Raw genomic sequence first — 14,827 nt, forward strand, 5'->3', positions numbered from 1 at the left:
TGCATTCAAATCACTTTAATGCACTTTATCAAAGAGGCTACAGCAGCATTTTAAACAAGTGCATCAACACCACACAACTGGCTTAGGGAACTGCGCGCTCATAGCAGCCACTCCACAAACCTGCTGTGACTGAGGACACCGATATGGAAAATAATAGTCACGTTCACAGAGAGATGGAAGAACAAGTCACGCTCTTCCTGTACTGTCATCTTCAGCTTCAATCCTGGAAGAATTTATGCACATGCTTAATTTTTTTATTCACATATAGTCCAATTAACACTCTTCAAATAATTGAATTTTGGTTTACCAGCCACATAAACAAAAAGACTGATTGTACCCACAATAACCAACATTCTTACTGGAAAAAAAAAATCTATGCTTTTTTCTATAAGAAAAGTAAAGAAAATGAACAGCTGGGTTTTGGGATGTGCTGTTCCTTAAACTCCCAGAGTTTGCACGCTCCCCTGGGCTGCCAGAAGGGCCCTGAACCCCCCTCTCCTGCCTCTGCAGGGCCCTTCCGCCCGCAGTGCCCAGGGCCCCTCTCTACGAATCGATCGCCCTGGGTGGGTCACGCACCCCAGGCAATGCTCTGCCTTCAGCGCCGCTGCCCGCAGCTTGCCGAGTCTCGCTGGTTGTGTGAATCTTGCTGAATGCTTCCCTCCCCAGTTGAAAAACATTTATTCACCAAAATATTTCCCACCCAGAGTTAGTCCCGGCAAGATCAAGAGGATTATGTGAGCGTGCAGAGTGATGCCCAGGTCTGCAAAGCACTGAGGTCTGTCAGCAGGTTTAGTTTTATGAGTACACACAGAAGGTACCAAACATCGACACATGCATAAATAGTACTTTAAAAAAAATGAGCTGCCAATGGTTTGCAGTGCATACGCGTGCTACAGATCAGGGCTGAGCGCGCCAAACCTCTACGATCTCGCATTAAAACAGGTCTGTTCCGCTCAGCAAGCTTCATCGTGTGTGTTGGAGCATTCAACCCACATGGAAGAGGTGGAAGAGATTCTTCTTCACTGTAGTAAAAATAAAGTGCTTGAAAAACACAAAAGAGGTTTTAGATAAATATAAGTAATGACTGTGCCTACTTTTAGGCAGGTAAATAATCTATATTGAAGTCAACATCAAATACTGACTTGCCTGAAGTTAAGCCTATGCCTAAGCGCTGCTGGATTAGGCACGCAGGGCTGCAGGAGGACGTCCGAAGCAGGGCATAAAGGGAGTCCATGACTTAAGCCCAATATTATACTTCAGTGATGAACCCTGGGTGCAGAATTAGCACCTCTGTAAGTGGTACTGCTTTGTTTTTAATAAAGATTTAGGTGCTTGCTGGACTGAGGTTCTCAGCTTGATCTTGCCTTGAGCAAGTTCAGGATTCAGCTCTAACGGAAATGACCTCTAAGCAATCTCTCCTCCCAAGAAGTGCAATTGTACTATTTTTCCCTCCTAAAATCCTTCACTTAGTTGAAGCAAACGCTCCTGGACACAACTTCTAAAATACATGCACTAAATCTACTCTCCAACCCAAATTAGAAGAGAAACCCTTCCAAGCTACTGCATGCATTCAAATTTAAATGCAAAGCAAACTTCAGTAGACTGTTTCCTTCTGCAACTGATCTCTGGGGGCAGGTACGCACTGCGTAGGCATTCCCTTACGTCCCTTAGCAGGAGATGCGTGTATTTACAGTAGCTGGGGATCTACCTGCGTGAAGGGAGTCAGCTCCGCCGACTCCAGAAGTCCTGTCTGTTATTCCCACAAAACCAAACTGTGGCATTGGAGAGAGCCCTTTGCTTTGCACAGGATGCAACTGCAGCGCACCTTCTGCCAGGTGTTTTGACCAGACGAAATTCTCAGTACATTCTTTGCCTCTTCCCCCTGCCCCAACAATACATCACTTCATTACGTGATTGTAAGAGGCCACTTCCAGGGCAGTCATTAAAGGGAGACAGGGCAAGCAGAGCAAGTAGTGGCCAGGTAGTTTGCAGATCACCATCCTAAAATCTTACCCTCGATGGAAACGGATCTGCACTTGCCTCTCTCCCACCAGTGTTTGCAGAGCTGTGGCAATGCGTAAGGACTAGCAAGTGAAGGTGCCTCCTGGGGAGGGCTCCCAAATGGCAGCGGGTGTTTCTCATAGGACACAAAGCCACTTACAAGCAACACACGGCCCAGCACGGACCCTGCCGAGATGCTGGGCAGCAAACACAGGCTCGTGAGTTCCCGAGCAAGACTGTTTTCATTACACACACTCAATGACATGCAAAATCTGATGCTACCAACAGAAAAAACCAAACAAACTCCAGACAGCCTTTCTGGCCTATCCTTGGCTTTAGCCGCTGGTCTGTCATGAGGATGGCACAAACCCATCTCCCCAAGCTTGATGCAAGTCTGGTTTGTCTCCATGTGTGGATTTCTAATGCAAAAACACCGACATTACATAATAGCACAAAACTTTGATTGCCCTGTGTCCCTGGAGACATCCAGCTTGTTTTTGTCCCGCACCAGGATGGCTTCGTTGCCGTACTGCGAGTACCACATGCTCCGACTCCGGCTCAGGTAAGTGTTGGGGGGGGCTGACTCCAGTTTCTGCTGCTGCTGCTGCCAGATGAGCAGCGAGGTGTCCCTGTACCGCAGCCGAGCGTAGCCCTCAGACAAGGCTTTTTCAGGCAGGGGCACCCTCCCGTTCATTACTTTGTCAGTCATCTGCTCAAGGACAGCTCCAAAGATGAGGGCTCCTTCCCGGCAGCTCCAAAATAAACCCCGCTGGGTCGGTCCAGGTCGACTGCTGCTGCTCTGAGCTCAAGGGAGAACATCCCCAGGGGCACGGCTCTCGGGACCCACAAGCTGTTGGTCGGTGTGAGCACCACTCAGGAGAGTGAGCGGGGATACATGTGCCCAAAAATCACAACAGGCAGCCTGGCCTTGCTTAAATAATGAGCCAGGACTTCCAAGAGTTTATCCGGTGCTGATGCCGCTACGTGTTTCATCTTGTGAAGGGACCACATGCACATGAGATGCTTGTTGTCGAGAATCCATGAAGTACCTCAACAGGCACGAGCGGTGGCTCCACAGCAATGGCTTTGCTCTGCAGGCGGGCAGGACGGGCTGAGCGGCTCTGGACGAGATCCCTGAAGAACGGATCCCAAAGCTGTAGGGCAGACCTAAGAGGTCAGACCTAGAAGGTCACCAGCGCCCAGGCCTATGAAGTCTCCACTGCCGACACCAGACTGATGGACGGGAGCTTAGCAAGTCACGTACTCAGGGATGCAGAAGATGCTGCCTCCAGCCCCGGTTACGGTACCCGAGCTGGGCTGCCCGTCGCCTCCTGACAGCATCACTTCAGGGCTTCAACCTGGGGCCCACGGCGAGGGTCACCCCAAGGCCTGGCAGCGGGGGTCCCTGCCCTGCGAGGGCTCCTTTCCCGGCACCACCGTGCCCCCCACCTCCCGCCCGCCCCCCAGAGCCCCCCGACCCCTTCCACTGGCACCGCGCACCCTCCCACGGCCTCCCAGGGGTTTCCTTTTCCTGCACCCTCCTGCCCCTGCGCGCACCCCGTGGGGCACCCCCCACCCCTACGCCCCCCCCCCCTCCCGAGGGCTCCCTGCACCCCCCCGCCCGTGCCCCCGGCCCCACCGTGCCTGCGCTGCCCGGCCCGGCCCGGCCCGGCCCGGCCCGGCCCCGGCGCCGCTCGGCGGAGCAGCCGCGGAGGCGCCTCCCGAGCGCATCACGGCGGGAGGAGCCAGCGCCAGAGCCGGGGGGGCCGCGGGCCGGGGCGGGCTGCAGCCGGGGCACCGCAGTGGGGCAACCCGAGTGGGGAGCGTGGGTCCGGGGCACCGCAGTGGGGCTCCCCACGCCGGGTATGTGGGTCCCACGGGTGTCAGCACCCTCTGGGTGCAAGGAGCGTTTTAAAGGGACACCCACGCCTGGGTGCGCTGAGCCCGTGGCGTCGTACGTGGGAGCACGGGGGCTGAGCTGGGGAGCCCGCTGTTGCCCACCCGGTCCGGCGCTGCCGTGGGAGCGTGGCTCTCCTTGCTGCTGAAGGCGCCAGCGTGGGTCCCAGCCCTGGGGTCTACAGCCAAGGCAGAGCGTGTTGCCGCCCACCTTCCTTTCTGGTGGGTGACTGGTGTAGGAGCCATTTGTGCTGGGAGGGTGGGCGATACCTTCGTACCCCCCCCCAGTTTTCTCAGGCTCCCCGGTGACTGCCTGCCCGTGGGCTGAAGGCAGGTAGGGCTGTGACAGCCGCACGGGTACATCCGTAGGGTGGACTGCGTGGAAAAGGAGCGTGACAGCAGCACCTCCTCTATCTCCGCTCATCATCACTGTCTGCTCCAGCACGTTTGCTCAGCCCGACTGTCCCCTGGCAAGCACAGTAAGAAATACGTTTTGAAGAGAGCTGTGGGGCTTATTCTTTTTCTGATGATGCTAAATTTAAGCTCTCAATCTTCTTATCTCCTGTGAATGCAGCGCCATCTAATCTCGTGTTAAGAACCCGATACACTTATCTGTTGCAGAGCTACTCGAGGCGCTGCTGCCGTTCCGCTTGGCCTTCGTGGACACAAACAAGATGCGGTGGTTTACTTCCGTCAGATAGAAGGCACGCTGCAATTCCCTGTTCCCAGAAGATTTAGAGCAAAGACAAAGAAGAGGGAAGAAAGAAAAAGAAAACAGAAGAACGAATACACTATTAAAATGTTCACTATCAGAAATGTCCTGACTTTGCTGCTTAATCCACCTCCCGCTAGCACGGAGGAGCCAGCCCAGGCCCCACCTTGTGGAAGCTGCAGAGCAAAATGAAAATCATTTAGTGGAACCAGATGTAGTTTTTTGGCATGGATGAAGTGTCTTGGTCTTCTCTGCAAAATTACCCGTTCTGTTATCATCAAACGCAGAGCGTAACAGAAGCTGGTAAGTGGGGTGGTTATGTTGCCAAGATAAGGCAAGAAGAAGGACTGGAAACTGCAGACATTGGAAAGGCAATAACTGTCTCTGTCCACTTGACCCTTCGCCATGAGTCCCCGAGATGTCTGCCAACAGGACCCTTCCCAGACAAACCGCAGAAGCAGCAGCAGTGGAACAGACGAGGTGAAACCCTGGTGCCACCCGGCCGATGGTTAGTTCCTCTCCTCCTTCCTCCAAGGAAATCTCTGTGTTTGCTTTACTTTCCCCTCGGGCCTTACCTCTGCTGTAAAGCATGGCTGCAGCACGGGGCTGGGCTGGGCGATCTTCCCCTTACTCAGCTCCGTAGGACTGCGAAACGCTTCGGGGCTATTGGATTTTGATGGGAAAGCTGTTGGGGGTGCAGCCCGGTGGAGGAAGGCTGGTTAGTGAGGCTGTCCCAGCAGTGCGATGGTGGTGTTGGGAAGAGGGCGTCACTTGTATTCAACACAGCTCGGGCATCACGGGCCCCACGAATGAGATTCTTCCACGGAGAAATACCCAGGGAAGTGCCGGCTCTGCCTGCTTGGTACCTGGGTTGCGAGCCCTTTTCCAGTGGAGCTGCGCTCTCAGCTGCTACCCACCAGCGTTAGCGTTTTCCCGGCTAAACAAAGAATATTTGTGGCTGACTGCCCCCATTGCACCAGTACGAGAATCCAGTTCACCCTCCTGCCAGCATCGAGCTGCGCCAGGTTAATTTTCCAGCTCTCCCTTCACACGGCAGGCAGTAACCTACATCGCCTGCTCTGGGAGGCAGCGTGCCTGGGGGTAGGGGAGAAGACATGAGCTCTCCTGGCAGGAGTGCAGGGCCGTTAGCGGGAGGATAATTGCAGTGACTATGCCAGGGTACAAGTTGTCTGGGCAGGTAGATCAGGTGTTTACAACAGTAGATGAGCCAGACAGAATTATTGAATGTTAGCAGTTTAATGCGGCAGCGCTTCAATAGTTGTGTGATCGAGCAAGAGCTGCAGCTCAGCAGTGTGTTGGCCAAGTTGTGACTTGCACAGGTTTCCTAAAATAGTTGGTGAAAGGAGATCACAAAATCTAAGGGCGTGATGTAAATGGCACGTAGGCTGCACGGGTAACTGCTGACAGCTGCTGGTGGTGCCCGAGCTCTGCTGTGACAGCAGCCGTGACGGCTCCTGCTCTGGGGACCCGGCCCCAGCTGGAGACAGATGCCCACTGGGCTGCTGGCAGCCAGCAGCGGGTTTGGGACAGGCTGGTGCACACTTGGTCTAATCCAGAAGGTGGCAATGGCAATCCATAGACACTGGCTGGCTTGGAAACGGGGATTTCTTGGCCATATGGCCCTTGTATTTAAGGGATATTTTCAGACGGCTGCTCCAAAGAGGCAGCATGGTGACTGCTGCTCTGCGTGTGCCGACTGGGGAGTCAGCTCTTCGCCCAGGAGCACTACCAAGCATTGCAGAAAATATACTTTGCGGCCATTTCCCAGGTACGTTTTGGTTGATTTGCAAGGTACGATCTCCTTGCAGGTTTGTGCATTTAAGTTTTCTTCCTTCCTTCCTTCCTTCATTTTGCCTATCCCATGCTGGACTGCGATGTTCCCAAGAGCTCTGTTATGTTCCCAAAGAGCCGCTGCTTCACCAGCCCCGTACCCCCCGCCACCCCCTCTGCAGTGGGACCCAGGCTGCAGTGGCAAGAGCTGCCCTCTGGCAACAGCCGCCTGCCAGTCTCCTTGTACCTAGTTACTGAGACATTCTGGGATGGAAAAGCACAACGTTCCTTCTGTTATCTTTCTAGTGCGTTCACTCACCTCTCGGGCTTCTCTCATGCAAGAAAGTAATAAAAGCACATACAGCGAAGCCTGTTAGCGGAGAGGAGATGCTCCACGCTCGGTCCCCAGCAGAGGGTAGTGTCAGCATCTGCCTGGGGGTCAGCAGCCTCAGCCCTGCCTGTCCTGTCCTGTCCTGTCCTGGCTGTCATTCCCAGCAGCGTCAAGGGGCAGGAGAGGGGAGCACCAGCTCTAGCACAAAATTCAACCTCTTTAGTCTATGCAATCTCCCTTTTGGCTTCAGGTGCATCCTGCAAGCAGTGTCTGGGTCCTCCTCGTGTACCCCGTCCTGTTTCAGGACATTGTGTAACCTGCAACTCGCAGCCCACAAGACTGTGCACTGGATACGCGCTCTTCACTGAGCCTTCCCTGACAGGTTTGGGGTTTGGGGGTTTTGGTTTTGGTTTTTTTGTTGGTTTTTTCTGCTATCAAAAGCACCTCTGCCATCAGCCCTTTTGATTGTTGCAGAGGTAGGCGAGAAGCCTACTTGCTTCAACACCTCCCACACAGATGCTGGCTTTGCAGCTGCAGTGATTGCTCCTAAGTGTCCAGGGGCCAAGTACACTTTTTATTACACAGTAAAAAAGCCAGGCTGTAGCTAGCAGCTTTAATTATAGACATATAATAAACTCCTCTGTTGTCCTCTACCTACAGACCTGACCTCACAAGGCAGACTAATACAGAGTCAACCAAAATTATCCCTGGCAGGACTCCACTCCTTTCAATAGCCTTGTGATTCCTGCCCGGTGGGTGCTGTTGGAGACCTAGCGGGAGACCAGAAAGAAAAGCTTCATGAAGAACTAAAAGAATGAGAAAATTATTCTGAGAAATCACCTCCGCAGGGCATGGGGAACGGCAGGCTGAAATCGGCGTGGTCCTGAATACACCCAGGGCAGGGTGTTAGCTCTGACTGTGAGACCGGGGCATATGGGTGCTGCTCCCTCTTGGATCATACAACGCTTACCTGCCCTGCCAGAGGGGTGGCGGGCATCGCGCGCAGCCAGAGCCGCAACAGACCGAGTGCCACCACATCAGGCTAAAAGGAGCGCCTTCTTAAAGGAAAAAAACCCCTACCAAGCTTTCCTTGGAATATTAAACAATTGTTTTTCATTCTTTGGAGGAATCCTCCTTCCTACATTGAAAATGAAGGCTCATGCCAGTACAGTCGCTCTTTCTTCTTTATCTCCGCTTGGCTACATTTGGAAGAGATTAGCGTTGCATTTGTTTGACATCCAGGTTAATAGCTTCCCTTCGTCCCAGTCTCGGCTTCCGGTTTTGGCTATCTGGAAAGCCAGGCTGGAAATTAATCGACAAACTCTGGGGAGAGGATCTCGGAAGAAAACTCAGAACAGATTTGAAAAGAGGCTGCTCTAAACTGTGCTGATTTGGATGGAAGCCACCAGTGAAAATTAGAGATTTTTCAAGAGTTTGCTGCCAAGGAGTTAATGGCTGAGAGTTGAGGTTTTTAATAAATATACTGGTAATTAATTATAGGAGTTGTCTTCATGTTTGAAAGTCAAGGAATACGATAGCTTGTTTGGGTTAAACATCTCCCCTGCACTATTTGCAACCCAAACATGAGATTAAGAGTGGGAGTGCACGGTCAGACAAAGCGAGGTCTTGTGTGTGAGGGCGGGGGGGGGGGGGCGAGGAGCCCCGGGTCGGGTCCTGCCTCTGCCCCCGGCGAGCCGGGGCCGTGCGTGTGCAGGGGCGGTGGGGAGCATGGGGGTCCCCGGGCGGGGGGGGGGGGGACGGGACCCCGGCTGCAAAGCGCGGAGAGGGTGAAACAGCACCGCGGCTCGGAGCGGCTTCCCCGGAACTGGGAGCGAAGCGGCAGAAGGGAGCGTGGGGATACAAAAAGGGGGGGGGGGAAGGAAAAAAAAATAAATGAATTGGGAGAAGAGCCAAGGCGGCGTAGAGCGCACCCCGCCCCCTGCTCCCTGCCGCGGCCCGGGGCCGTGCCGAGCCCGGGCTCCCGCAGACAAAGGGGCGGCGGGGGCGGACCGGGAGCTCCTCCCGCCTGCCCGGGGCGGGGGGAGAAAACTCGCACCCGCGGCATCCCCAGCGCCAGCTCCGCGGCAGCGCAGGTGGGGCCCCTCGGCAGCAAGTTTCCTCGGGGCAGGGGGACGAAGTTGCGCGGGGGCGGCCCCAGCCGTGCGCCCCGCTATTGCACACACCCCCCACACCCCCCCCCCCCCGCTTTGTTCCCGGGAGGATGCGGCGCGCCTAGCCCCGGCCGAGGCGGTGGGGCCGCAGCGGGGGCAGGGGCAGCCCTCCGCCGGAAAACTCCGCGCCGCCCCCCTTCCTCCTCCTCCTCCTTCCTCCTCCTCCTCCTCCGCAGAGCCCCGGCGCGGAGCGATGCTTCCCCGGGCGGCGGGCGGCGATGGAGCGGGGCGATAGCGCGGCGCGGCGGTGCAGAGCAGCCCCCCGGGCAGCCGCCCGCTGCCCCTGAGCGGCGGCGAGGAGGAGGAGGAGGAGGAAGGCCGGGTGTGTGAGCGGGGCGGCGGCCCCGTCGGCCCGCGGCCATGGAGGAGTGGCGGCAGTGCGGCCGCTGGCTCATCGACTGCAAAGTTTTGCCCCCGAACCACCGGGTGGTCTGGCCCTCGGCGGTGGTCTTCGACCTGGCGCAGGCGCTGCGGGACGGGGTGCTGCTCTGCCAGCTGCTCCACAACCTCTCCCCCGGCTCCATCGACCTCAAGGACATCAACTTCAGGCCCCAGATGTCCCAGGTAGGAGGGGATGGGGGGGTGGAGGGGGGACCCCCACGAGCACCTCCTTCCCTGGATGCGGGGCTTGCTCTCGCAAAACTTAGTGGGGTGCGTGAAAGCGAGCGGGTTTGGGGAGGGGGTGCGTGGGAGGACGTCTGCTTCAGCCCCCCCCCCCGGCTGCCCTTCAGCCCCCCCCCCCCCGTGTTTAGCTCCCGGGGTCTCTCCGGTCGCGCCGCGGTGGCCGGGGGGCAGCGCCGGTGGGAACCGCGACCGTACGGGAAGGGGCTCCGGGGCGGCGAGAAAACACCCCGGGAAAGAGGGAGACATCCCCCCTTGTGTTTACAGTCATCGCGAAACAAAAGCAAATAATACGGCTAGGAGGAGGAGATGGGATTGCTTCGAGGTTTTTAACGAGGCACGAGTTCGGCTTTGATGTGCTGGAGGAGCCGGCGGCCCTGGGAGGGTGCTGGCCTTGGGGACGAAACTTTGCCCAGGAAGGTCAACAACAAAATAAGCAAATAATAAACCCCCCAAACTCTGGTGCGCTGCAAGCCTGTCCCAAGCTCGGGTGGGCAAGGAGCGCGGCCATGCGGTGCCCATTCCCCCCCCGGGCAGCGGGTTAATAACTGGGGGGGCAGCGGGTTAATAACTGGGGGGGCAGCGGGTTAATAATTGAGGCCTGGGCTCAGGGACCCCAGCTGTGCTCCGGCCGGTCCGCCCCCCTCCGCCTGCACCGCACTCATCGCTGCTTCCAGGTCTGGGACCTCTAAAGTTTTAGGGCTCCCTCCATGGAAGTGTTTGCAATTTCTGGTTGTTTTGATGGAAGCAAGCTTAAACAAATGGAAAAAACCCAACAAACCCAAACCCACAATCAGCTCTGGTTGTTTTGGGTTTAAATGCTCTGCTTATGTTTTTGCAAGCCGATCTGCGCAATATTTGCATGGGAATCGGGAAGTGAAATCAATTAGAAACAAATGAAGGGGGTACTTTGTCCTCCCTACCCGGCAGCCCCTGCCTTGACAAGTGGACAGAAAGCTGTTGCCCTTTTTGAACAACAGCAGGTTTTATTGGTAAAAGGGAAGGGAAATTTCCTGGTAGTAAGGGCAAGCGAGACTCTCTTTAACTTTATTGAAGCATTCAAAGATAAATAATGTATAATGTTAACATGAGTTCTGGATATGTGCTGTGCAAGCACGCTGCTTATCCAGCAAGTGCCTTTCCCTTCTTCCACCTGAGTTTTGTTCCAAGGCAACGGTGTTTTTCATCTGTTCGGGCTCCTCACCCAGCAAGACGTAACCCTGTGTGCTGGGGGAGCTGCTGTGGTCGAGGACAGCCGGCGGCCGTCAGCTCCCCTGCAAGGCGCTCAGGCCCAAAACTTGGAGCCACGCTTTGGGGGAGCGAAGCGCCTTTTGCTGCGTGCGCGTGAACGCGAGGATGTCGCCGCTCGCTTGCGGAGTCACCTTGATCCTGCAGAGCGCTGGGGCGGGAAGCCCCAACCGTAGGGTGAAAACCAGCCTGGGTCAGCTGTCGCGTTGGTGCATGAGACCGGCTGGCGCAGAGTAAATAACAACATGTACTGATGCCTCTTCGGGGTGGAACAATGCTGCGAGATTTCCTCTTAGCTTTCCAGGCCATAGACAGATCAAACTGTCTTCCGTACAAACTGATGTTTCCAAATATAAACTGTCGCGCTGGAGCCGTAGATGTGCAGGGACTAGTGCTTTCCTAGAACATGCTGAGAATGGCATACTAGGCATTTTTTTCTTTTAAAGGAATATTATAGCCCGACAAACCTAATTTTGGTTTATTTGTCCTGTGGGGAATTAAGAATGGGTTTAAAAATGGTAGCTGTGATCTAGGGAAGATGCAGTTTGGGAAGGAAGCTCTTGCTACCCTTGCCCAGGCAGGTGTTGCCTGTTGGAGGTGAGTTTAGAGCCCAGCTGGCCTTCGTGGGATTGCTTTCTGCCTACCACACCTGGCTGCTTTCCTGGCTCTACGAGTCTGAAGGGAACGGGCTGGATGGGATGGCTTTGGTGGTCACCTCTGCGAGAACCTGGTTGCCAAAGCTGAGCCCACGGGGATGAGCAGAGCCATCGCCTGGCGTGGCAGCGGATGCTGTGGCGAGGCTCAGCTGGTGCTTGTCCTCGGTCAGGGTGGGACCCGAATTAATCTAGACTTGAGTCTTTATACTTGCTCTGATGTATTTGGTGTTTCTCTGGCAATCCCTGGATTTGGGAATCTGGCCTCTCCCTCGGGGAGGCCAAAGACAGGAGGTATCTTGCTGCTCTTTATTTACCTTCTGTGCATCCGCAGCGCTGGCAGCCTGGGGAGGAGGGAGGATGGGGGTCTGAGCCCGGACAGGCTGGGGACAAACGTCGCTGCAGCTATGGGTGAGCAGTTTAGTCTCTCTGGGCCAAATTTCAGAAGAAGAGTGTAGGAACCCATCTTTGTCACAAAGCGGTGATGTGCTTGGACACGGGGGTAGGGATGTGCAAGACAGCGTGCCTAGAAACTTCAGAGGTTGTTTTTGATGATAAATGCACATTTTGCCTGACTGGCTGGGCTGGCTAACCAACCGTCTGCCTTACTACAGAGATTATTTTTTTTTTTTTATTATTCAGTCAAAATGCCAGGGGCAAGACACTTGTGCTAGACTTGAAACACCCAGTAATATTCTGTCATCCACCTTTCTCAGTGAATTAAATGGGGTTGTGCAGGTGTGTAATGAGAAACAGATTTTTGCCCGAGATGAGCATTGTTTCAAGGGCCAGAGGGGAAATCACAACTCTCTGCAAAGAAATGCTTTAAGATCCAGACACTGTTGTGTGTTTGTTTTGTAGTTTTTGGTGGGTTGTTTTTTGTTTTTTTTTTAAATCCCCCTGAATGCTGACTTGTTTTTACTTGGATCCCTTGGAAGTGTGCTATGTGGTGATGTTAGAGCATCGGGTTCTGGTCACAGCACAGTGAGGGACTTCTGCTCCCTGCTACGGAGAGGTGAACTGGGGTCCCCCTCCTCCTAAAACCTTCCCATGCTTGTTCAGCGGGGAAACCAAGCTGGTGAAAGGGCCAGGCTGGCCACACAGCAGAAGCTTACTACTTGACGTTTAAATAAATGAGTAAAATCACCTCATTAAGTTGCGATCTCAAGTTTGCTTTATTTTCATGCTCGATTCCAGAGATCCGAGTCCAGTGCTTGGTGGTGCCTGACAGGGCGGGATGACCCAAAGTTGTTGAACCTCCACAGAGACTAACAAAACAAGCAGGAAAAAAAGTCTTAAAGCCCAGCTGTCTTCTGAGGGTTCGTGGACGTGAGGCCAGTTTTGATGAGCCCAGAGTAAAACTTCATTTCTGCTAATTGCTTTTGCTGTAGAGGCCGTTTCTGGAGAGTTGGGAAGTGGGATGTGTGTACTTGCCCTCGGTACTTATTGATCATTATGTCTATTGCTGTGATTGGATTTTAGGGCGTGTAATTCCAGCTGGTTTGCCAGCTAACTGAGAGAGTGTGATGCAAAGGACATCTTTATTTGCAAAGGTGAGCAGATGTAGCACCCCTCAGGCTTGCAGCGCTCGGTACAGCGTTGCTCCCCGTCCCTGCGCGGAGCCGTCTCCAGAACCCCGCTTCTCTCCCCGTTCTCCTGTAGCTGGCACTAATTGCCAGTCTTCTGGCACTGCGTGGTACAGCTGTTCTTGCATCCCAAGCTCCTTTTGCAAGTAAGATTGGAGATCTCCGAGCTTTGGATTTTCATTGATAATTAGGTTTGAATTTGTAATTTTGTTATACAAAATTAAATGACACTTCACTTCTGTTTCAGCATGGCGAGGCATAAAAAAATTGTGCAATAAAAAAATTGCACATTTGGGTGAGGTTGATATTTGGTGGTGTGTGTTTTGTTTGGGTTTTTTTAAATTCTTTTTTTTTTTTTTTTTTTGCATTTGTCTTAGATAAAATTAATCCTCCCTGACGGGGACTTGGATGCGTACCCATGTTGGTAGGGAAGCTCGGGCGAGCCCTGCCACGGGCTGCTCCCCGCTCGGGCGCTGTGCTTTGTGCAGGCAGGTCCTCGGGCAGAAACCTCACGGGGGGCTGGATCAGCTGTGCCGGACACATTTGCAGGTTGGGGATTGATCAGGGATTATCCCTGAAGATGGAAGACTTGGGAGCTGCTCGCAGGGTGCCGGGTCACTGCCCTTTCTCTGGTGGCACCCCAGCACCCTGGTTTAGTTCCCCTGGCGTCTAGCAGACCTGGTTCAACCCCTGGGTGCTGGCGGCGATGCCGTGGAGGGCTATGTGGGAATGCACGCCTCTTGGCAAAGGGTTTGTGTCACGGGTGCTTGAGAAGCAGTGAGGGAAAGCGAGTCAGTGTGCAAGGTGCGTTAGGGCCTGACACCATCACTAGTGTGTCCGAGGGGTCTCGGTGTGTGCTCTGCCCTCCAGCCCCGCTCCAGGAGCGTTTCTGCTCCTAAATCTCTGCAGCTGAAGGAAATGTGGGTTCCTTCAAGGGAGAACAACTCAGAAAAAAAGCAGCAATCCCCAAACCCATGGCCCCTCTTCCCCTTGCCCCGTCCTGGCTGGCTGAGCACGCTGTCGCAGTGTTACCTGCCGAAACATTGACGTTCCTCTGTGTGTGCAGATGGGAATTGGTACCTACAGCAAAGCGGTTGTGCGCTTCTAGGGCTTGATCGTGCGATTTGTTTTAATGTGAAGGCTCCCGTTGATATAATGTTGCATTAACGCTTCCTTTAAGGTTGGCCTGGACGCTGCTAAATAGCTTTTTTTCCCTGCTTCATAATCTCTTGGATACTTGAGATGAAGCAGCCATGTATTTAATCTGTGTATTTGTGTGTGCACAGGCTTTACCTTAGCAGTAATGGTCAGCTCATTAAGGATTCTTATTCTGAAGCATATTGACATCTCTCTAGAGATAATCCATCTCAGTCTGCAGTGCCTGGAGGTTTTATTAGGGCTCTTGAGACTGATGAGACACAGCCAACGTAATTGGCGTGATGACTTGGCTGCCCACAGCTCTGTTTTGCTCTTGTTAAGGAACCACGCAGACAACTGCCTTCCCTCGATGGATGGGTGTAACGCCCTACACCTGACTGAACTGTCAGCTTCATGGCTGGTGTTTTTTCTGAAGGACGGCAACAATTTGGTATCAAACTCTTATATATTGATGATGCCGGCGCTCATTTGCCGTGCAAGCTGGGAGCAGGTGGCTTGTAGTGACTGCTTCCCCCAGGTAGGAGAGATGAAGGCACGTTGGAGTATTTGGTACCAGTAGTTATTCACAAGGCTTTGGGACTTTTAACGTGCCGCTTGAAGGCTTTATAGCTACAATGCTTGTAATTACTTCCGTATGTCATGATAGTAGTTAAATATAA

At 54.0% G+C, this 14,827-nt stretch overlaps 2 protein-coding genes and 1 long non-coding RNA gene across 6 annotated transcripts in view; 2 read left to right on the forward strand and 1 right to left on the reverse strand.

Moving 5' to 3' along the window:
- On the reverse strand, positions 1-3,760 carry BRD3OS (BRD3 opposite strand). 2 transcript variants are annotated; one of them, XM_054849121.1, is made up of 2 exons: positions 3,641-3,760; positions 1-3,155 (listed from the first exon to the last, which is right to left on the reverse strand). In XM_054849121.1, exon 2 carries the CDS (start codon positions 2,708-2,710, stop codon positions 2,441-2,443), a length of 270 nt encoding a protein of 89 aa, XP_054705096.1. In that variant the 5' UTR covers positions 2,711-3,155; positions 3,641-3,760; the 3' UTR covers positions 1-2,440. The 2 variants fall into 2 exon arrangements, with proteins under 2 accessions (XP_054705096.1, XP_054705097.1); XM_054849122.1 differs by having other exon boundaries at positions 1-3,135; positions 3,641-3,736.
- A 53-nt stretch (positions 3,761-3,813) lies between these two features.
- LOC129215621 (uncharacterized) lies at positions 3,814-8,192 on the forward strand. Its single transcript, XR_008580049.1, has 3 exons — positions 3,814-4,376; positions 4,519-5,117; positions 7,392-8,192. It is a non-coding gene; the product is annotated as an uncharacterized LOC129215621 (long non-coding RNA).
- A 551-nt stretch (positions 8,193-8,743) lies between these two features.
- VAV2 (vav guanine nucleotide exchange factor 2) overlaps positions 8,744-14,827 on the forward strand; it is a 147,220-nt gene continuing 141,136 nt past the window's right edge. Inside the window, exon 1 of one of the 3 annotated variants that reach the window (XM_054848699.1) lies at positions 8,744-9,466. In XM_054848699.1, coding sequence (XP_054704674.1) covers positions 9,263-9,466 — 204 coding nt within the window. In that variant the 5' untranslated portion in view covers positions 8,744-9,262. The remainder of the gene's footprint in view (positions 9,467-14,827) is intronic. The other 2 variants (XM_054848697.1, XM_054848698.1) reach the window with 2 other exon arrangements.

This window comes from Grus americana, chromosome 20, assembly GCF_028858705.1.
Source record: "Grus americana isolate bGruAme1 chromosome 20, bGruAme1.mat, whole genome shotgun sequence".
Taxonomy (NCBI): domain Eukaryota; kingdom Metazoa; phylum Chordata; class Aves; order Gruiformes; family Gruidae; genus Grus; species Grus americana.

Bases quoted from the DNA above. Each gene is read 5' to 3' on its own strand.
- BRD3OS (XM_054849121.1), bottom strand. From the start codon at position 2,710: ATGACTGACAAAGTAATGAACGGGAGGGTGCCCCTGCCTGAAAAAGCC.